Source organism: Lithobates pipiens, unplaced genomic scaffold (genome assembly GCF_037356315.1).
Source record: "Lithobates pipiens isolate NorthernLeopardFrog02 unplaced genomic scaffold, aLitPip1_a1.2 Scaffold_18, whole genome shotgun sequence".
In the NCBI taxonomy this organism is placed as follows: domain Eukaryota; kingdom Metazoa; phylum Chordata; class Amphibia; order Anura; family Ranidae; genus Lithobates; species Lithobates pipiens.
In genome coordinates this window covers 59,608,568-59,632,742 of record NW_027507758.1, presented here as the reverse complement: position 1 = coordinate 59,632,742, position 24,175 = coordinate 59,608,568, and the positions used below count along the sequence as shown (strand labels likewise).

General features: G+C 44.2%; 1 protein-coding gene across 1 annotated transcript in view; it reads right to left on the bottom strand.

Moving 5' to 3' along the window:
* HHAT (hedgehog acyltransferase) overlaps window positions 1–24,175 on the bottom strand; it is a 568,477-nt gene that overhangs the window by 185,046 nt on the left and 359,256 nt on the right. Inside the window, exons 10-11 of the mRNA XM_077485722.1 lie at window positions 20,035–20,236; window positions 12,569–12,713 (exon numbers count right to left, since the gene is read on the bottom strand). Coding sequence (XP_077341848.1) covers window positions 12,569–12,713; window positions 20,035–20,236 — 347 coding nt within the window. The remainder of the gene's footprint in view (window positions 1–12,568; window positions 12,714–20,034; window positions 20,237–24,175) is intronic.

Genomic DNA, 24,175 nt, shown 5'->3' with positions numbered 1-24,175 from the left:
ACTACACAGCGTAGTGCAGGGGGCTGAGTGTAATCTGAGACCTGAATGGAAAGAATGGACATCCCCCTTCTACACAGTCTTCTACGAAAACATGCACAGCTGAGGCTGACAATCATCTGATATGGGCTAGACTGAGGCGGGGCCATCTCCTGGGTTTGCTCGTGTCAGCATAAATGATCAGAAGTGACTCACCAGATATCACACTAGCTGCTTTGGACTGAGACAAGTACACACTATAGAGGAATATGCTTTGTTAATTTTTAATTTCAGAGGTTTACAACCACTTTAGGTCATCTGTAGTAGCTAATAAAAGGTTGGCAATTACAACAATGTTAACCGCTTCCGGACCAGCCGCCGCAGTTTCACTGCAGCAGGTTGGCCCCCCGTGAGAAATCATGTTATTGTATGTGATCTTGCGGGGCCTGGAAAGCAGGCGCGCGCGAGCTGAACAGCGGGGGTGCCGATGCTCGTGGCCGACGGTCGACGAGTGATCGTGAGCTGGAAACACACATGCCCCTGTTCTGACAGGAGTGACAGATTGTGTGTTCCTATTAGCTAAGAACCACGATCTGTCACTTCCTGTAGTTAGTCCCTCCCCCTTCAGTTAGAATCACCTCCCAGGTTACACAGTTAACCCCTAGTGATAACCCTTCACTGCCAGTGACATTTTTAATTAATCAATGCATTTTTAATCACACTGATCGCTGTATCAATGCCAATGGTTCCGAAAATGTGTCAAAATTGTCCGATGTGTCCACCATAGTATCGCAGTCATGATAAAGCTTGCCACCATTACTAGTAAATAAATAAATAAAAATGCTATAAATCTATCCCCTATTTTGTACACGCTATAACTTTTGCGCAAACCAATCAATATATGCTTATTGCAATTTTTTTTACCAAAAATATGTAGAAGAATACAAATCGGCCTAAACTGAGGGAAAAACATTGTTTTTTATATATATTTTTGGGGGATATTTATTATAGCAAAAAGTAAAAAATAATGTGTTTTTTTAATTTACGCTCTTTTATTGTTTATAGCGCAAAAAAGAAAAACCGCAGAGGCGATCAAATACCACCAAAAAAAATATATATTTATGGGGGAAAAAACATTAATTTTGTTTAGGTACAGCGCCGCATGACCGCGCAATTGTCAGTTAAAGCGACGCAATGCGGAATCGCAAAAAGTGCTATGGTCAGGAAGGGGGTAAATTGGCTGAAGTGGTTAACCATTACTATTTGCACAATGCTGTTAGACGTACAGCCCCTTACCTGAGGCACTGTAAAAAGAGTATTGGTTTATATACTAATCTCAACTGAGGGCTCTCACAAGAGTAACATGGTATTTTTAATCGCTTTAGAGGTTAGGGTGTTATACAGTGGTGTGAAAAAGTGTTTGCCCCCTTCCTCATTTCCTGTTCCTTTGCATGTTTGTCACACTTAAGTGTTTCGGAACATCAAACCAATTTAAACAATAGTCAAGGACAACACAAGTAAACACAAAATGCAATTTGTAAATGAAGGTGTTTATTATTAAAGGTGAAAAAAAATCCAAACCATCATGGCCCTGTGTGAAAAAGTGATTGCCCCCCTTGTTAAAATATACTATAACTGTGGTTGTCCACACCTGAGTTCAATTTCTATAGCCACACCCAGGCCTGATTATTGCCACACCTGTTCACAATCAAGGCATCACTTAAATAGGAGCTGCTTGACACAGTAAGGTCCACCAGAAGATCCTTAAAAGCTACACATCATGCCGAGACCCAAAGAAATTCAGGAACAATTGAGAAAGAAAGTAATTGAGATCTATCAGTCTGGAAAGGGTTATAAAGCCATTTCCAAAGCTTTGGGAATCCAGCGAAACCACAGTGAGAGCCATTATCCACAAATGGCGAAGACATGGAACAGTGGTGAACCTTCCCAGGAGTGGCGGGCCGCCCAAAATTACCCCAAGAGCGCAGCGACGACTCATCCAAGAGGTCACAAAAGACCCCACAACAACGTCCAAGGAACTGCAGGCCTCACTTGCCTCAGTTAAGGTCAGCGTTCATGCCTCCACCGTCAGGAAAAGACTGGGCAAAAATGGCCTGCATGGCAGAGTTCCAAGGAGAAAACCACTGCTGAGCAAAAAGAACATCAAAGCTCGTCTCAATTTCTCCACAACACATCTTGATGATCCCCAAGACTTTTGGGACAACATTCTGAGACAAAAGTGGAACTCTTTGGAAGGTGTGTGTCCAAGTATATCTGGCGTAGAAGGAACACTGCATTTCATAAAAAGAACATTATACCAACAGTAAAATATGGTGGTGGTAGTGTGATGGTCTGGGGCTGTTTTGCTTCTTCAGGACCTGGAAGACTTGCCGTGATAAAAGAAACTATGAATTCTGCTGTCTACCAAGAGATCCTGAAGGAGAATGTCCGACCATCTGTTCGTGTACTCAAGCTGAAACGAACTTGGGTTCTGCAGCAGGACAATGATCCTAAACACACCAGCAAGTCCACCACCGAATGGCTGAAGAAAAACAAAATGAAGACTTTGGAGTGGCCTAGCCAAAGTCCTGACCTGAATCCTATTGAGATGTTGTGGTATGACCTTAACCACTTTCAGACCAGACCATTTTGCTGGTAAATGACCAGAGGTCTTTTTACAATTTGGCACTGCGCTGCTTTAACTGGTAATTGCGCGGTCATGCAATATTGTACCCAAACAAAATTTACGTCCTTTTCTTCCCACAAATAGAGCTTTCTTTTGATGGTATTTGATTGCCTCTGCGATTTTTATTTTTTGCGATATAAATGGAAAAAGACCGCAAATTTTGAAAAAGAATGATATTTTCTACTTTTTGTTATTAGAAAAATCCAATAAATTCAATTTTAGTCATACATTTAGGCCAAAATGTATTCAGCCACATGTCTTTGGTAAAAAAAAAGTCAATAACTGTATATTTATTGGTTTGCGCAAAAGTTGTCACATCTACAAACTAAGGTACGTTTTCTGGAATTTACGCAGCTTTTAGTTTACGACTGCCTATCTCAGTTCTTGAGGTGCTAAAATGGCAGGGCAGTACAAAACCCCCCCAAATGACCCCATTTTGGAAAGTAGACCCCCTAAGGAAATTGATAAGTGGCATGTTGAGCCCATCGAATATTTTATTTTTTTGCCTCAAGCGATTGAATAATGACAAAAAAATAATTTTTTTTTTTTTTTTACACAAAGTTGTCACTAAATGATATATTGCTCACACATGCTATGGGCATATGTGAAATGACACCCCAAAATAAATTCTGCTGCTTCTCCTGAGTACGGGGATACCACACGTGTGGGATTTTTTGGGAGCCTAGCCGCGTACGGGGCCCCGAAAACCAAGAACCGCCTTCAGGTTTTCTAAGGGCGTAAATATTTGACTTCACTCCTCACTACCTATTACAGTTTTGAAGGCCATAAAATGCCAAGATGGCACAAAACCCCCACAAATGACCCCATTTTAGAAAGTAGACACCCCAAGCTATTTTCTGAGAGGCATGTTGAGTCCATGGAATATTTTATATTTTGCCACAAGTTGCGGGAAAATTACAAACTTTTTTTTTTTTTCACAAAGTTGTCACTAAATGATATATTGCTCACGCATGCCATGGGCATATGTGAAATGACACCCCAAAATAAATTCTGCTGCTTCTCTTGAGTACGGGGATACCACATATGTGGGACTTTTTTGGAGCCTAGCCGCGTACGGGGCCCCGAAAACCAAGCACCGCCTTCAGGCTTTCTAAGGGCGTTACAGTTTTGAAGGCCATAAAATGCCAAGATGGCACAAACCCCCCCCAAATGACCCCATTTTGGAAAGTAGACACCCCTAAATTTAGGGGTACACTAGTGAGACTAGGTAATAAATGGCGGGTGCCCTGAAACTATAAAAAAATAACTAACCAACCAGCGTCACCTGTAACAGTTATATGGTGATCACTGGTGAAAGGGTTAACTAGGGGGCAATCAGGGGGCTTTATGCGGTAGTATATGGGGGTCCCTGGCGCTATAAAAAGCTGCGGCGAACCTAAATACCTACCTGCCTAACTAGCGTCACCTGTGACACTAATACAGTGATCAGAAAAACGATCGCTTATTAGGCTGGGTTCACACTGGAGCGATGTGGGAACGCCACGAATGCGCGGCGGGTTCCCGCATCACATGCCTCCCGGCGGCAGTTCACACTGCCCTATGCGAACTGCTGGGAGTGTCAGTGAAATGTTAATGACACCCCCAGATCAGTTCGCATATCGCAGTGCGAGCTGCAAACTCGGATCGCATGGTGTGAACACCCATGCGATGCGATTCTGCTGCGGACCAAAAAAAGGGTCCCGTGCGAGTTTGCGGCGGGTGCGACACGAATTCAGCCATACTATCTGTATGGCTGAACTCGAATCGCACAGAGATCGGATGTGATTTGCACTGCAGTGCGGTGCGAATCACATCCGTTCTCAAACCGCTGCAATGTGAACCCAGCCTTAGTGACACTGGCGACGGGGGGTGATCACGGGGTTAAACCTTTATTGGGGGGGTTAGGGGGGTACCTTAGAACTAAAGGGGGCTAACCCTAACTGCCCTAACAGTTATTACAGTCACAAATGACACCAATGCAAAAAAAAAAGCAATTGGTGTCACTGTGACTGGGGGGGGCAGGGGTAATTGGGGGGGTGATCGGGGGGTAAAGGGGGGGTGTGAGTGTGCCTGGCATGTTCTACTGTATGTGTGGTGTGTTGGTGCAACTCACCGAACCTCTCTCCTCGGTGCCGGAACGAAAAATACCGACACGGAGGAGAGAATACATCACTTCCTCTCCTGTGTTTACATTACAGGAGAGGAAGTGATGTCACGGAGGATTTCCATTCGTCGAGAGCGATCGCGAGGGGGTGGCCATGAATGAATGGCCGCCCCCTCATCCCGGATCGCTCTCGAAGGAATGCCGACCGCCGCAGGCACCGGGGGGGGGCCCGATCGGGCCCCCCACCCGCGGGCAGGCAGGGACTTATATATACGCCCATATGCCTGCCCGTGCCATTCTGCCGACGTATATCGTCGTGCGGCGGTCGGCAAGTGGTTAAAAAGGCCGTTCATGCTCGAAAACCCTCTAATGTAACTGAATTAGGACAATTCTGCAAAGATGAGTGGGGGCAAAATTCCTCCAGGACGCTGTAAAAGCCTCATTGCACGTTATCACAAACGCTTGGTTGCAGTTGTTGCTGCTAAGGGTGGCCCAACCAGTTATTAGGTTTAGGGGGCAATCACTTTTTCACACAGGGCCATGATGGTTTGGATTTTTTCTCACCTTTAATAATAAACACCTTCATTTACAAATTGCATTTTGTGTTTACTTGTGTTGTCCTTGACTATTGTTTAAATTGGTTTGATGTTCCGAAACACTTAAGTGTGACAAACATGCAAAGGAACAGGAAATGAGGAAGGGGGCAAACACTTTTTCACACCACTGTATGCGTTCTCATATTGTTGTATACATGATATATGTGTTACACGAGATGCTGATTTTTTTCTGTGAGGGTGTTGTGATGGTTTCATCCAACAATCAATTCAAGGGTCAATAGGCATAATATGCCTGAAATCATGGAGCTTCATGACTAGACTGTATGACAATATATGTGGTCTTATGACTCTAAACTGAATGAGGGGAATGGAGAAGTTGTGCTAAATGCAGTGTCATCCTTATTCCTTCAAAATGTGCAAGTCAGACACAAATCGATCAGTTTTAATCTTCTGTCTGCAAGGTAGAGATGTCCACTGTGGGAGGCCACACTGAAGTAACAAAGAGGGCATCGTAAATGCCATCAAAAAACATTCCAGTTGCAGCATCTTTGACAGGACACAGGCCCAGTGCCATTAAACCCCAAATAAGCAGGATGTCCTTTAAAGTGGTTATAAAGGCTTAAAGAGGTTGTAAAGTCAGAAGGTTTTTTTATCTTAATGCATTCTATGAGGTCCCTCTGTCCAGCGATGTCCACGAGTCTTTCAGCCATCCGAGATTCTCCTTCCTGATTGGCTGAGACACAGAATTGGTGCCATTGGCTACTGCTGTTGTTAATCAAAGCCAGCTAGCCAATCAGGGGAGAGAGGGGACGGGGCCAGGGCAGGGCTCCATGTCTGAATGGACACGGGGAGCTGTGACTCAGGCTGTGAGGGCACTGAACAAGAGGAAGGAGCCAGGATCACAAAAGAGGGACCCGAGAAGAGGAGGATCAGGGCTGCTCTGTGCAAATCCACTGCACATGGAAGGTACAGTGCCTTTGCGAAAGTATTCAGCCCCTTGAACTTTTAAACCTTTTGCCACATTTCAGGCTTCAAACATAAAGAAATAAAATTTTTATTTTTTGTGAAGAATCACCAACAAGTGGGACACAATTGTGAAGTGGAACGAAATCTATTGTATTTTTGAAACTTTTTTAACTAATAAAAAAATGAAAAGCGGGGCGTGCAAAATTATTCGGCCCCCTTGCATTAATACTTTGTAGAGCCACCTTTTGCTGCGATTACAGCTGCAAGTCGCTTGGGGTATGTCTCTATCAGTTTTGCACATCGAGAGACTGAAACTCTTGCCCATTCTTCCTTGCAAAACAGCTCGAGCTCAGTGAGGTTGGATGGAGAGCGTTTGTGAACACCAGTTTTCAGCTCTTTCCACAGATTCTCGATTGGATTCAGGTCTGGACTTTGACTTGCCCATTCTAACACCTGGATACGTTTATTTGTGAACTATTCCTTTGTAGATTTTGCTGTATGTTTGGGATCATTGTCTTGTTGGAAGATAAATCTCCGTCCCAGTTTCAGGTGCAGTTTTGCAGACTCCAACAGGTTTTCATCCAGAATGGTGCTGTATTTCGCTGCATCCACCTTCCCCTCAATTTTAACCATCTTCCCTGTCCCTGCTGAAGAAAAGCAGGCCCAAACCATGATGCTGCCGCCACCATGTTTGACAGTGGGGATGGTGTGTTGAGGGTGATGAGCTGTGTTGCTTTTACGCCAAACATATCGTTTTGCATTGTGGGCAAAAAGTTCGATTTTGGTTTTATCTGACCAGAGCACCTTCTTCCACATGTTTGGTGTGTCTCCCAGGTGGCTTGTGGCAAACTTTAGACAAGACTTTTTATGGATATCTTTGAGAAATGGCTTTCTTTTTGCCACTCTTCCATAAAGGCCAGATTTGTGCAGTGTATGACTGATTGTTGTCCTATGGACAGACTCTCCCACCTCAGCTGTAGTTCTCTGAAGTTCATCCAGAGTGATCATGGGCCTCTTGGCTGCATCTCTGATCAGTCTTCTCCTTGTCTGAGCTGAAAGTTTAAAGGGACGGCCAGGTCTTGGTAGATTTGCAGTGGTCTGATACTCCTTCAATTTCAAAATGATCGCTTGCACAGTGCTCCTTGGGATGTTGAAAGCTTGGGAAATCTTTTTGTATCCAAATCCGGCTTTAAACTTCTCCACAACAGTATTACGGACCTGCCTGGTGTGTTCCTTGGTCTTCATGATGCTCTCTGCGCTTTCAACAGAACCCTGAGACTATCACAGAGCAGGTGCATTTATACAGAGACTTGATTACACACAGGTGGATTCTATTTATCACCATCAGTCATTTAGGACAACATTGGATCATTCAGAGATCCTCGCTGAACTTCTGGAGTGAGTTTGCTGCACTGAAAGTAAAGGGGCCGAATTATTTTGCACGCACCACTTTTCAGTTTTTTATTTGCTAAAAAAAGTTTAAATTATCCAATAGATTTCGTTCCACTTCACAATTGTGTCCCACTTGTTGGTGAGTCTTCACAAAATTTTAAAATGTTATATCTTTATGTTTGAAGCCTGAAATGTGGCAAAAGGTTGAAAAGTTCAAGGGGGCCGAATACTTTCGCAAGGCACTGTAAGTATGACATGTTTGTTATTTTTTTTAGCCTTTACAATCACTTTAAGGTTTTTTTTTTTTGCCCTAATACATTCTCTGCATTAAGGTGAAAAACCTTCTGTGACCAGAATCCCCCCAGCCCTCCCCTACCAAAATACTTTAATAAGCCTGATCTGGATTCAGCACTGTTCCCGAGCGCTCTTCACAGGACAGAGAGGCAGCAGGGACAGTCATTGGATTCTGCTGCTGTCAATCAAATCCTTTGATGATGGAGTGAGGGGCACAACCAAGTCTGTCTATGTGCACGCAGGCAGAGTAGCTTGGAATGGAGTCCGCACGAGTGGCCCCATAGGAATTAGCTTCCTATTGAACCAATCGCTGAAGAGGAATGCCCAGGAGTGCCAGCGGGGGAACCCTTAAGGGGAGAATCAGGACTGGTAATTATGACATGCTTATTATTAAAATAAATTGAAGGTTTACAATCACTGTAAGCCAGAGACTGCACACAGTTCTAAAAACTTTACTTAACTGCTTGCTTACTGGGCACTTAAACCCCCCTCCTGTCCAGACCAATTTTCAGCTTTCAATGACAATGGCTTTCAATGGCTTTGAATGACAGTTGCGCGGTCATGCAACACTGTACGCAAACAAAATTGTTATCGTTTTTTCCCCCACAAATAGAAAAAAAAAAATTATATTTTGTTATAAAATTTTGCAAACTGGTAATTTTTCTCCTTCATTGATGTATGCTAATGAGGAGACACTGATGGGTACCGATAGGTGGGTGGCAGTGATGGGCACTGATGGGTGGCAATAATGGGAACTGATCAGCACCGCCTGGTTACACTGATAGGCAGCACTGCTAGGTGGCACTGATTGGCACCGCTGGTGGGCATTGATAGGTGGCACTGTTGGGCACTGGCAGTGGGTACTGGTAGCACAGATGAGGCAGAATTGCCTCTTCCTCTTTGGGACCGATGTCCCTTGCACATAAGCTGGTGATCGTCTTTATTTTTCTCCTCGCGCTAAAAAACGATTACCGAGCTTTTGTTTACATCATGTGATCAGTTGTCAAGGGCAGAAGATTTAATAGTTAGAAAGATGAAAAAAATGACTGAAGGTCCGCTTTAACAGAGTCTGGAACACCGGGGATTCAACTCTAGCATTGGTGTAAAACAGTCCAGGATTGGTTTAAAGAAAATACACATCCTCGTCTGATTTCTTTTTTAGCTACCAAATCCAAAATCCGCACATATTCCATAATTAGTGCTTTGATGGAGCTGCAATCATAACTTACAATCACACTGATGTATGAGAACATAACAATTGGGTAGATACCACACATGCCTGTGCTATAATGTACAGAAGGTGAATTGGTCATTTTAAATCTTTGTTTTGGATTATACAACCCCCTTTTTGCAATTGCAAATCTCATATGGTTTAGCTCCTCTCATAGTAGCATCCTCTGTTCCCTTCCCCACACAAGGTAGTGTCCTTTTCACTCCCCCACAGTAGTACCCTCTGCCCTCATCCCATGACAGTGCCCCCCCCCCATACAGTAGTATCCTCTACCCCCTATAGCAGTGTCCTCTGCACCCCCCACCTCTCCCCACAGTAGTGTCCCCTGCCTCCCCTGTATAGCACTGTCCTCTGCATCCCCCCCATACACACACACACACACACAGTAGTGTCCTCATCCCCCCACAGCAGTGTCCTCTGCCCCCTCCCCACAGCAGTGTCCTCTGCCCCCTCCCCACAGCAGTGTCCCCTGCAGCCACCCCCCCCCCCCGCCAATAGTGTCCTCTGACCCTCTATAGCAGTTTCCTCTGTGTTTACAACGCGCAGCCACGTATGTAGCCTTCTCCTGCCTTGCAGCAGCTTTATATCAGAGTTGAGTGAGAGGTAGCACAGTGCTGGATGGAGGTCGGGAGCTGCCAGAGTTAACTTTTCATGTTAACCAGCAGGTAATAGGACCAGCAACCAATCACCTGCTGGTTAATTTGCAAAGTTAAATAGAGCAGTCCTCCATTCAGCACTGCTTTGCCTATCACCTTGCTTGGCTAGTAGAAGGAGAGTGGCTGAGGCGGGGGGAAGCGTTTGGCACAGCCCTGATTGTGATCTAACTGTGGGCTTCAGGCGATTGACAGGTAGATCACGATCGAAGGGTTGCTGACCCCAGCTCTAGAGGGTCATCAAAAATCTACTCCTATTGGAATCAGTAGTTCTTGTTTTAAATCATAGCTGCTAAAGATACTGGTAAAGTAATTTATGAGAGAACCAGTAATAAAAAGGTATAGTTTTGCTATGCAGAAGAGGACCATCCCTTCACCCTACCCACCTCTTCTACCAGTTGACTGACAAAGACTCAAATTTCAGTCACTCTGTGCTGCTGGTCTCAGACACACTCACATATAAGCTGTGCACAGAGAACTTTATCAAAAGAACATGTATCTATATTTTTTACATTTTTTATATTTTGTATTATATTATTTATCCTGTAATTATTTGCCATTTTGCTATTAAAGTGTATGTTACTTCAAATGTAAAATATCCATATATATTTGGTTATTCACAAGTAGTTGGTAAATGTGGTCTTTAGCTTTTTTATATTGAAGATTTCTGCTAAACACCTTGGGATCCTGCCAGTTTCCCATGGTTTGTGTATAAAACTGTCCACACCAAGTGTGGAAGCAGATCCATGCTGTTGTGGTCAGTTTACATCCCTGAGATTACCGCTAGGAGATCCAAAATGCCGTGCCAACATACAGCGTGCCTGTGTATCACCTGTAGTCAGTTTTGTGCCATGCCCCCAGCCCAATCCCACTGTCACATTGCCCTGTATCCTGTAAAGGACACCCCTGCTGGGTCGGCAAGGAAAGATCATAGTCTACCCAGCACCTGCCTGTAATCGATGGGTAGATTGCGATCGATGGGTTGCCGGCCCCGGTCTAAAAGCCAAGTCTAGTTTGCTTTTATGTTCAGATTTTTAATTTGTGAATTTGTTCCAGCCCTGCAGCGTAACCAACGCCACAAAAATATATATGTATTTAGGTACCTTTGTCCTAACCACCTCCATTTTTATAGTCTTACCTCCACCCAACTGTTACAGCAGCTCTGAAGGGGGTCTAAATATGAGTGTGCTTCAATGGGCACCAGAGCAACCAGAGTAAGACCCAATCCCGTGTTGAGACACATCCCCTCTCCTTCCCTGCAAGTCTATATGAGGATACGTGTGCAGAGGGGTGTGTCTGTTACTCAGCTCCGCCAGCACAGAGCACTACTGGGTAAGAAGCAGGAAGGGTATTTTAAGGGCATTCACAAATTATAAGATGTGGGGTATAAGTCGATACAAAGAAAAAAAGTTGAGTTTTAAAGTGATACTAAAGCTAAAAACATTTTGCTACATTAACTAATTCCTTGCATTTAGGTAAAAAAATGTTTTCTATTTCTCTGCCCCCCCCCCCTTCCCTGCGTGAAGGAAAAGGGAGAGGAGAATAGACCCAGCGCTGTTTCATGGCTACATCTATTCTCCTCTCTCTTAGCCCTTGTACACACGGTTGGAATATGTCCGATCGGAGCGTTTTGTCGGATATTCTGACTGTGTATGGTATGCATCGGACTGTTTCCGTCGGACCAAATTTTCCAACTTGCCGGAAATATTTCCGACAAACTGCTCCGATCGGACATACTCTGATCATGTGTAGAGAATTACGATGGGACAAAGTGCCACGCATGCTCAGATCAAATTCCTACATCAAAGCTATTGGCTACTAGCCTGAACGTAGTCCAATCTTAACGAAATTACGTCATCCCGTTCTGAAAGATCGGATTTTACGACAACTTTGTCCGACCGTGTGTATGCAACAGTTTTGGACAAGATCCGTCGGACAAAATCCAACGGACAAAATCCGACGGATTTGGTTGTCGGAATCTCCGACCGTGTGTACAGGGGCTTACTCTTCACATGGCACTCAAGCAGCAGAAGGAGCCATTGGCTCCTTCTACTATCAATCAAAGGCAGTGAGGAGGAAGTGGGGGTGGGGTTAAACTATGGAGCTTGGGAGCGCGCAGACACTGTGTGCCTCCAAGTGGCTTTCTAGGGGGGACACGAAGAAGAGGAGCCAGGATCACCGCTGGGATACCCCAGAAGAGGAGGATCAGGGCCACTCTATGCACAGAACAGGTGAGTATAACAGGTTTGTTATTTTAATAATAAAAAAAAAAAACTTTTTTTGACTTTAGTAACACTTTAATTTGTTTGCTAAGTTTTCCAGTGTTCCTTTTATTTTATTTCCATCAACCTAAACTCTACTTTAGTACTCTAAATTCAGTTACAACCATATATAATCTCTTTTTTAATGATCTGTATTTAAAAAAGGAACATTTACAATCATTCAGAAAGAAGCAAGAGCATAGAAAAAAAAAACCTACAGCGCTGACATATGTCAACCTCAGCTTTTTACCATCATTATACCAGCAAAGTATCTGAACATTTAATGGGTTAGAAAGAAAAATGAAGTGCGCTCAGTCACCAATATAAAGTGCTTATCCTTGTCATTCTTTGTTTTAAATGATATTTTAATTTCCTGGAGGCAAGTGGATAGCAGGAAGGTGAGCATGAAAGCATTGAACACTTTGTTAAAAATATAGAATTTACTCACCGTGTACAAACAATCTGTCCCAGTAGATCTTCCCAACGCGTTCTCCACCCAGGAACACTAGGTTGGTGAGGATAAGCAGAGCCGTGGAAACAGATGCCAGAGCAGCGTGAAGCAGCCGAAACGTCCTTGGTGACAAACAGCGATCCTGTGTGTACACATAGAGGAGGCTGATCAATTCATCTTTATGCTTTAACTACAGTGCAGTCCTATAGGAGATAATAACACGGAACAGGTACTAGCAAGAACATTAAGATAAGACTAACCCTATGGTGCCTGTGGAATGATGACAAGAATGATTTTGGATATGAGGCTTAGCTATTTTTCTGATTTTCTTCTTTTTAATTGGCTATGAAGTTCCAATAACTGTTTTGCAGGTCATCCCTTTTTATTTGTTTGTTTCAAAAAGATTTTATTAAGGTTTAAATATACCAAGAAGCAGTACAATTATTGGAAGCAGAAATGCCCATGCGTGCAGCAGTGGCAATCAGGCACACGCATGCATGCAGGAATGCGCACACGGCGTATGTTGTTGCCAGACAGACTATTTAAAGTTATACGAACATCACATTTATTTTTTTAACTATAACAAACATATTATACTTACCTGCTCTGTGCAGTAGTTTTTGCACAGATCCTCCTCTTCTTGGGACCCTCTTTGGTGCTCCTGGCCTCTCCCTCCTCTTGAGTGCCCCCACAGCAAGCAGCTGACTATGGGGGGGCATCCAAGCCCAGCCACAGCTCCATGTGTCCATTCAGATATGGAGCCACGGCCCGGCCCTGCCCCCTTTCTCTCTTACTTGGCTGGCTGACTGACTGACAGCAGCGGGAGCCAATGGTGCCGTTCTGCTGTCTCAGCCAACAAGGAGGGGAATTCTGGACAGTCGAGACACTCTTGCAACATCGCTGGATCTAGATGGGGCTCAGGTAAATATTAGAGGGGCTGCTGCACACAGAAGGTTTCTGCTTCTGCCTTTACAACCACTTTAAAGATGCTTCTGCCTGCTGACTGGTCTTCGGCTGTTCCCGATATCCTGCATTCTTCCAGTGTGTTCCCTTAGTTGCTGACCCGGCTTACTCCTGACCTGATCTCAGATCCTGCTTTTGTCTTGTCACTTGTTCCTGAATTCGGCTCTGCTCATAATTTAGTACCTTTCCTGTTGGTGACCCTGGTTAATCCTGTGACCATGCTTCTGTCTCTGATCCTGGCTTCCTAAATCGTTTGAGTGTCCGCCTGGGTGTCTGTTGATGCAGTTCTGCGCCCCACTCAGTGGTCCTGCTGCAAGTCTGCTGAGAGCTCTGACCAGCCACATGTCCCGGGCTTGCAGAGCAAGTGGAGTGCTTCTTTAACCTTGGCTGGACTACTGTGCAAGGCTACTGTTCCTGACCTGATGGTCCTCCTATTCCTTTGGAACTGCATCTCCTGCTGCATGTCCCTCTATCTACATCTGCAGGCACTTGTGTTCCTGTCCCTCAGTGCCCTCTGCTCCACTTCCAGTGGGGTCTGAGCTAGAGATACAAGAGAGGCCAACCTTGTCATTTCAGTCTCCTCTAAGGTATGTGACACGCTGCAGTTTTTTCCAGGGTCAAACACGTGCTCAATAATGTATGTATATCTATGAATAGATCTTCATTGTTTATTAGAGAAAGTCTCTATGCAGTAATGCAGTTAAATACTCTTTAAGAGATGTACTATTTGGGCAAAAGCTGATGGACACCTGGCCATCACACCTATATTAGCTTGTTGGACATATAATTCCAAACAATTTGCAGTAATACATCCCTCTGCAACTATAACAGCATCTGCCCTTCTGGGAAGGTTTTGCGCAAGACTTTGGAGTGTGTCTGTGGGCAATTGTTCCCATTCAGCCAACGGAACATTTGTGAGGTCAGGTATTGATGTTGGATGAGAAGACCTGGCTTGATTTCAGTGTCTCAATTTAGGATCTGTGCAGGTCATTCAAGTGCCTCCACACCAGCTCATTATACCATGGGCATCCACCATCTTTTGGTCATATAACGTGTTATCCTGATTACAAACACATCAAACATATTGTCAGAAAGGTCATGCCAGTATGTAGAATGGTGATCCTGTGCGAATATTTATGCTCAGGCTGAGCATAAATGACATAGCCGTGTATATACATATTTGCGTCTGAAAGTGTGCGCACCTGTCACTAATGCTGGCACAAAATTGCCTATTTAAACTTATTAAAGGAGAAGTCCAGCCCGGGCTCATTTGGCTGGACTTCTCCTAAGGGTCATGAGAGTGCAATTCCTTTTGCACTCCTGTGACCCATTTTCAGCAGAGAGTGGTCTGAAGTCTGCTCTCTGCTGATGTCACCAAGAGCAGTCCAAGCGCTGCGTCATCCTGACTCTGGAAGTCTGGATCCGCCAGGTCCCTGGAATGATGGCAGTCTCAGCGAGCCGCTAAGACGGCCACTCCCCGCCCCTCGACAGCTCAGCACTCCAGTAAGCGTGGAGGAGCAGAGCAGGAGAGCACAGTCAGCAGCTCTCCTTTCGGGGAGCTGAGAGAACCGAGCCATCGGCGATGTTCGTTGGCTCGGTTCTCAGTGCAAGACCACCTAGGTAAATAATAACTATGGGGTAAAAGACAAACCCATACTTCTCCTTTAACAAAAAATGATATATAGGGCGCTCTGGGCAAACTGGTTCTCTGGTCCACGGTGAAATGCAAATAAGAGTCAATGGTGGGCAGGAATTTCACAGACAGACAACCTGAGATGCACTTCAGCAGCACTCCATATGGGAGAAGCAAACTCTGGTAGAAATATAAAACACAAAAGAAGGCGCTTCTAAGTGCAGTAGATCAGGATTTAATGTGTCAAAGTGTTAAAACTGCTCATATGAATCGACTGTGACGTCCAGCAGGGCGGCCTTCCTGGTACAATCCTGTGTCCCAAACACCGACAAGCAGTGTGCAGCGGAATTTCCGGAATGCATGAAGGTGCCACCGTGCTAAAGGAACCAGCGTGGACCGCAAGTTCCAGTGACGTCAAGGGTGTGGTGACATGTTTCGGAGCATGCACAATAGCTCCTTCTTCACAACCGTCCATTATGCTGGCCAGTGTTTGGGACACAGGATCCTCCCAGGAAGACCCCCCTGCTGGACATCTTTTGGAAATTGATGAGCTCTTTCACAGTTGATCCTTGTGAGTGTTTTTAACTGTTTTTTTTTTACACATTAAATGCTGATGTACTGCACTTAGAAGCGTCTTTTTGTGTTTATATTTAAACGTATTAGCTGAACATAGCTTGTGCTGTCTTCTTTACAGCATTATAGTACCTGTGAATCCTGGACTTTGCCTGACTATCCCTTTCTGACCCAGCTTGCCTTGACCTGCTCTTTAAATTCACCTGTACCAAACCCCTGCTTGCACTTGAACTATGCTTCAGCCTGCAACATCTGTTACTGACCTGTTTGTCTGTTACTGACTCCCACCTGAGTTTTCTTCCTCATCTCCTCCACCAAGTGCAGGAAGCATACACTCTATGCCATTCCCACTTTGTGTTTATTGTTTAGCCTCAAAATAGGCCTTAAATTAAAGCGTTTGTTACCCTAAAAAAATAAAAAAAATAATAAAAAAAAAATTATCCTGTTTCTTTAAAGCATAATAAACTTCATAGTGCTTGTGTTGTCTCATTTATCCATTTCTAAACTGTAAAAAAAAAACCTGGCTGATCTTGCCAGTTCCTGTGTCCCCCTGTGTGTCCTGACCATGGTAATCATGGCTGTTGAGCCTTGACACCATGATAAGTTTACGTGTCTCCGTCATCCACAGCTCTCCTCTCCCCCTTCCTCTCTTCTTGTCAGCGCCTGTGTGTGAGCCGCCCCTCCCCTCGACTTCTAGCCCCTTTCCCAAAGAGTAGAAAAATGACTGCTCCCAATTCCTGCCAGCCCCTCTGCTAGGCTAATCAGCAAGGAGAAATAAGGTATTTAGAAGAATTTTAAAAATGACATACACTTTATAGTACATGTTACCCTAGCATAGGGGCCAGCAGTGACTGTGAGAACTGACTTTACAACGCCTTTAAATATATTTTTCATGTCCTTAATATATGTGGAAAAGCTATATAGTGCAAAGCTAAAATGCATTATGCTAAAAGCTCTCTTTACAAAAGAGAACTCCCAAATGCATTCTTAATTATATTATTAAACTTTATGTACTATTTTAATGTCATTTTAAAAATAGCAATTTTTGCACAACTTCTGACTTTGAGGGTTTTTGTTTTTTTAAAGTTTTTCAATTCAGCAAATTTTCCCTAGAATATAATATGATGCTTTTTCTGTATGCAACTTGGCCCTACATATGTGTTATTTATTGCCAGTATATTTTATGAGTCCCAAAAGTAAGATGCTGCATTTTGTAGTTCTCCCACAAATGGAGTTCTAGCACTATTCTATGTCATGAGAGGCCATGTAGCACCTATTAAAAGGGTAGAGCAAAATAATGTGCAGATATTACCTAGACTTAAGGCATCCAAAAAGTAGGATGGACTTGTAGATTAGAGCTATGCCAGGATGAAAAACTGAAGCACTTAAAGTGGTTGTAAACCCTTACAAACCACTTTGACCTACAGGTAAGCCTAGATTAAGGCTTACCTGTAGGTCCAAGAAATATCTCCTAAACCTATACGGTTTAGGAGATATTTACCTGAAGACAGCCACGCTGTCTACGGTGCATGCGCCGTAGACAGCGGCGCGCAGGCGCACTGGGTAAGTCACAGATCGCGGCGATATGTCGCGAGTGTCGGCTCCCATGTGCATGCGCGGGAGTGACATCATCGCTGCTCCGGCGATTCACAGCGCCGGAGCAGCGAGACCCACCAAGAAGATGGACGCTCCGAACTACAGGGGACAGCGATGACTTCGCTGGCTCTTGTGTCAGGTAAGTGACACATAATGGACTACTATGCGATGCATAGTAGTCCATTATGCTTTACCTTTGCAGGGAATCAAAGGGAAGTAAACCCATCAGGGTTTACTTCCTCTTTAACTGGCAGTCTCTGTGATCTTAACACTCTACTGAAGGTTGGGCAACTCCCAAGTCCTTTAATCTCCTCCTTACAGTCCCCCTGATTTTTTTCCAGTGTTGAGTATACACAAATTCTTCACCTATCTGCCTGCTGGTCATGTAGTTTTCTTTATCTTGCGGTATTCTCTGGTGGTAGGCAATCCTAAATGTTGCAGAGTTTTGTGGAGCCTTTTTCTGTGAGTCAAGCCGGATCAATGACACATTCTTTGGGAGTAGTTTCTCGACACCCTGAGCTTGCAAGTATTGAGTTGAATGTCACTGGGCGTTATTCAGCTGAAAGAAAGAGTTGGCTGCAGGACAGAGCTATGAGTCTGTGGGGGACAGCACTCAGCTAGCCAGAGCTGCTGTTTTATATTAACAAAAGCATACAATTTAATTTTTAAATCTAAAGCTGTGGCTGGGCTTTTAGGATCAATTTTGGCTGACGTACATCTTTAACAATTCTTTTATTTCCTAAGATACTTTTACAAGTAATAGCAGATCGTGGGCCATGTCAGTTTATATGGGACAAAATAAATGTTAATTTCAAATTTCTTTTCACTATAAACTTAAGTTCACCTTTATAGTAAAAGTCTTTATGCATTCAGGCTTTCCCGATAGATAAAAAAAAATAAAAAATCAATGTGCAACTTAAAAAAAAAAAAAAAGGAACTTCTTTTAAATGTCATACCTGCAGATTGAGTGTGGCTTCTCCCAACACTTTCAGAAAAATTTCTAGTATGAGCGACCCTTCCCTCCTTGCCAAGATGCCAGGACATGCTGTATTCTGGACACGCTCCCCAGGACCACAGGAATGAGCACCCTGTTGTGTCCAAAATCCGTTTATGCGAAGTGTTCTCGCTGTCGGTCGAACTATGCTGAGCTCAACCACCGCACAAAGGGTGGCTGGATGCTGTGCCTAAAGTTGGTCATGCATGGATCGAAATTTGGGCCATCTCTCCTGAACTGGGCAAATTTTGATCCACGTATGGCCACTGTGGTTGAATAGATGAAACAGTCCACTTCTGTTCAACTGTCTTGTTAGATTTTTGCCACTCAATCAGCCGGCAGTGATGATAACTATTCTGATGGCGGTGAAGTCTTCCTGCTGTCAAAATGCAATACCTCAGCAAGGAGGATTCCCTTATTAACTTGTGTTTTTTTTTTATTCAACCCGCTGGTTGAATGAAAAAATAACTAATTAATGTATGTAGCACATAATTATCTGGCCACCCACTTCAAGCAAGACAATACCATCAGAATTACAGTGTAACATTTTTGGTTTTGGGCGGAATGATTAAACCAAAACTCTGGGAAAACAAGGTTTTCCCCCATGCAGTTGGGTTTCCCTGCACTGCATGGGTTAACTGCTTGGTTTCCCTGCACTGCATGGGTTAACTGCTTATTTTGTCTAGGGGTGAACACCGATCTTATAGTCACCCGATCCTTCGATCCTCTGGAAAACGACACTCCCCCATGTCCAGCGGTGGACTGTTCCTACCGTTCATGGGCGTGATGATGTCAGGAACAGTCAATTGTTCAAGACCGCTAGAGGGCAGGAGCAGCAGGGACCAGTCTTGCGCTGGGGGTATTAGGTGAGTATATCTTCGCTCTCCTCTCCTCTAGGCAAAAATGAGCAGTTCTCCCAGAGTTCTGGTTTAAGGATTAGAACTTTAGATTTACATGATGGCTTTTTCCTTAGTAGGATTTTTACTAATTTCTGTTCCTAAGTGTTACCAATACAAGGAGGAGACATTTTCATAAAAAGGGACAATGACAGCAATAAAAACATATTTGCTTTAGAATGATGGTGTCACCAGGTCAGGAAGAGAGGGAAAATCTCTAAAATGAAGACACAGCAATGTTTTAACCCTTGCCCACTTATTGCAAAATGACTTAGGTTTTAATTTAGGTTAAGCAGTGTGCAGATAAAGCGGAGCTAAAGGCAAACATACTTACCTTAGCTCCACAGGTCCGATGCCCACAAGGTTCTTTGCCAGTGCTGGCATCTTCGCCCAGGGATTTTCAGGGTGCTGGTCCTTGGCTGATTTGATTGGAACTATGCTAGAATGTAAACTGAGCGGTACATGCTCAGTTCTGTGTACATTTTGGAAAGAATTGGGAAAAGGCAGGTAAGTGCACTTTATTGCAGAAGAGATATTGCTTGTCTCTTCTGCAGTAAAGACCCTGTCTGTGTGCAATTTGTTCGTTTTTAACTTTAGTTCCACTTTAAAAGCATGTTTTCATTTTTTTTTTTTTACAAACAGAACACTACCAGACATTCTTAATTGATTGGTTATGGTTAAAATGCAAATATTCAGTTGCTGGGGGGGTTTATGGATTATTATTTGTAACAAAACAAAAATGATTTATACAGACTTTACTCCAAGTATTTCCTTTGTGGCCTTTTTAATTCTTTTAAACAATACTTACAATTCTTTCTTGAATGAAGGCCATAGCCAGGAGCTTCTTCACTCCATGTTCTGTGATTATTCCGATCCAATTGAGTGCTGTCCAGTACCAGAGGTATTTATGGCTTCCATGCCAGTAACACACAAATATAAACGTTAAGGCAGTAGAGAGCAGCATTCTTTCTATCCCACTTTGTGACCCGCCCATCGGAATGTAAATGTATCTGCAGGAAATAATAGACAACATTTTTTTTTTTTTTTTTTACTATCTATTATTCAGGAAATGGGCACAAGATCATTTTTACAAATAATGCCCAATAGCACTTTTAAGTAAATCAGTGTTCCTTTGGAAGATCCAGCCAATTCAACATGTTTGCCTTCCTTTTTATGTTGTTTCTGCGGTTCCTGTGAGCTGTCCTGGAATCTTCAATGTTTGTACCAATTCTGATTTTTTTTCAATGATTGTTGGCAAAGCCATATTTACATCTAATGTCTTGATTTGAAAGCGTACCCTATCATGCCTATACCATGATACTAAAAAATATATATAATTTTGTACACAAGTTCCTAATTTTAATTTATTTTGATTTTAAATGTAAAATAAATTTTTAAATGTCCTGCTAGAAGTGCATCTGTAGACAAAATCATTTTTTTCTGCTTTTGGCTAAAGCGGGTAGGACCCTTAGTCATGTAGTAAATGCTGTTTGTGTTCCCATTGTGAGGAGATACTGCTGTTTGTACTGGTGACCATCGTCACCAGAAAATAATAGAAGGGGAAATTCTACATTTTAGAAATGCCCTAGAACAAGAGGTAAAGGGAAATAATCCAATGGAGGAATGTCAGGGATCTCGTGCATCAGGTGCGTTTTGCCATGCAGTAAGTGTGCATTCCCATTCAGCAGCTGCTATTTCCCGTTCAGCAAGTGCTAATTCTACTGCACATGTGCAGTCACAAGAATAGAAGCTCAAGACGAGCAAGGACCAGAATGCACACGCAAATGTGCATTGGCGCATACATGGGAGCATGTACGCGTAGATTCTGGTGCCCGGCAGCCTATTTAAACCTCTCTGCCTGCTTTCAGTGCTGGATTGTCTTCAGCTTTGGTTCCTGTGTTCCTGATTCTAATCCATGTCTGCTAACATTGTTGCTGACCCGGCTACGTCTGTTGTATTCTTAATATCTAAAATTTCAATTGGCTTTATTATACTTTATTTAGAATATGAATTCTCCATAATTGTGTGTATGGTAATTTTGAATCAATTAATCTCCATATTATGACATGCTGAAACTGAAAAAGTAAACATTTAAAACTTGTCAGGATTTTGATGAATATTGTAAATCTTATATATGCTTTTAAAGACATATTCCTATGTAACTGATATTTTGTTTAACCACTTCCCGACCGCCGCACGACGATGTACGTCGACAGCATGGCACGGGCAGGCATATGGGCGTACATGTACGTCCCTGCCTTCCCGCGGGTCGGGGGCCCGATCGGGCCCCCGCCCGGTGCCTGCGGCGGTCGGTATCTGTGCAGGAGCGATCGGTGATGAGGAGGCGGCCATTCGTTCATGGCCACCCCCTCGCGATCGCTCCTGACGAATGGGAGTGAAGCATTGCATCACTTCCTCTCCTGTAATGTAAACACAGGAGAGGAAGTGATGTAATCTCTCCTCCGTGTCGGTATTTTTCGTTCCGGCACCGAGGAGAGAGCATCGGTGAGTTGCACAAGCACTACACTACACAGTAGAACATGCCAGGCACACTCACACCCCCCCTTTACCCCCCGATCACCCCCCAATTACCCCTGCCCCCCCCAGTCACAGTGACACCAATGCATTTTTTTTTTTTTTTTTTGCATTGGTGTCATTTGTGACTGTAATAACTGTTAGGGCAGTTAGGGTTAGCCCCCTTTAGTTCTAATGTACCCCCCTAACCCCCCCCAATAAAGGTTTAACCCCGTGATCACCCCCCGTCGCCAGTGTCACTAAGGCTGGGTTCACATTGCAGCGGTTTATGAGAACGGATGTGATTCGCACCGCACTGCAGTGCAAATCACATCCGATCTCTGCGATTCGAGTTCAGCCATTCGCCGCACCCGCCGCAAATTCGCACGGGACCCTTTTTTTGGCCCGCAGCAGAATCGGATCGCATGGGTGTTCACACCATGCGATCCGAGTTTGCAGATCGCACTGCGATATGCGAACTGATCTGGGGGTGTCATTAACATTTTACTGACACTCCTAGCAGTTCGCATAGGGCAGTGTGAACTGCCGCCGGGAGGCATGCGATGCGGGAACCCGCCGCGGATTCGTGGCGTTCCCGCATCACTCCAGTGTGAACCCAGCCTAATAAGCGATCATTTTTCTGATCGCTGTATTAGTGTCACAGGTGACGCTAGTTAGGCAGGTAGGTATTTAGGTTCGCCGCAGCTTTTTATAGCGCCAGGGACCCCCATATACTACCGCATAAAGCCCCCTGATTGCCCCCTAGTTAACCCTTTCACCAGTGATCACCATATAACTGTTACAGGTGACGCTGGTTGGTTAGTTATTTTTTTATAGTTTCAGGGCACCCGCCATTTATTACCTAATAAAGGTTTAACCCCCTGATCACACGGCGGGTGTCATTTGTGACTGTAATAACTGTTAGGGCAGTTAGGGTTAGCCCCCTTTAGTTCTAAGGTACCCCCCTAACCCCCCCAATAAAGGTTTAACCCCGTGATCACCCCCCGTCGCCAGTGTCACTAAGGCTTGGTTCACATTGCAGCGGTTTATGAGAACGGATGTGATTCGCACCGCACTGCAAATCACATCCGATCTCTGTGCGATTCGAGTTCAGCCATACAGATAGTATGGCTGAATTCGCGTTGCACCCGCCGCACCCGCCGCAAACTCGCACGGGACCCTTTTTTTGGTCCGCAGCAGAATCGGATCACATGGGTGTTCACACCATGCGATCCGAGTTTGCAGATCGCACTGCGATATGCGAACTGATCTGGGGGTGTCATTAACATTTCACTGACACTCCCAGCAGTTCGCATAGGGCAGTGTGAACTGCCGCCGGGAGGCATGCTATGCGGGAACCCGCCGCGGATTCGTGGCGTTCCCGCATCGCTCCAGTGTGAACCCAGCCTAATAAGCGATCGTTTTTCTGATCGCTGTATTAGTGTCACAGGTGACGCTAGTTAGGCAGGTAGGTATTTAGGTTCGCCGCAGCTTTTTATAGCGCCAGGGACCCTCATATACTACCGCATAAAGCCCCCTGATTGCCCCCTAGTTAACCCTTTCACCAGTGATCACTATATAACTGTTACAGGTGACGCTGGTTGGTTAGTTATTTTTTTATAGTTTCAGGGCACCCGCCATTTATTACCTAGTCTCACTAGTGTACCCGTAAATTTAGGGGTGTCTACTTTCCAAAATGGGGTCATTTGGGGGGGTTTGTGCCATCTTGGCATTTTATGGCCTTCAAAACTGTAACGCCCTTAGAAAGCCTGAAGGCGGTGCTTGGTTCTCGGGGCCCCGTACGCGGCTAGGCTCCCAAAAAGTCCCACATATGTGGTATCCCCATACTCAGGAGAAGCAGCAGAATTTATTTTGGGGTGTCATTTCACATATGCCCATGGCATGCGTGAGCAATATATCATTTAGTGACAACTTTGTGTAAAAAAAAAAAAAAAAAGTTTGTAATTTTCCCGCAACTTGTGGCAAAATATAAAATATTCCATGGACTCAACATGCCTCTCAGCAAATAGCTTGGGGTGTCTACTTTCTAAAATGGGGTCATTTGTGGGGGTTTTGTGCCATCTTGGCATTTTATGGCCTTCAAAACTGTAATAGGTAGTGAGAAGTGAACTCAAAAATTTACGCCCTTAGAAAGCCTGAAGGCGGTGCTTGGTTTTCGGGGCCCCGTACGCGGCTAGGCTCCCAAAAAGTACCACATATGTGGTATCCCCGTACTCAGGAGAAGCAGCAGAATTTATTTTGAGGTGTCATTTCACATATGCCCATAGCATGTGTGAGCAATATATCATTTAATGACAACTTTGTGTAAAAAAAAAAAAAAAAAATTTTTGTCATTATTCAATCGCTTGAGGCAAAAAAATAAAATATTCAATGGGCTCAACATGCCACTTATCAATTTCCTTAGGGGGTCTACT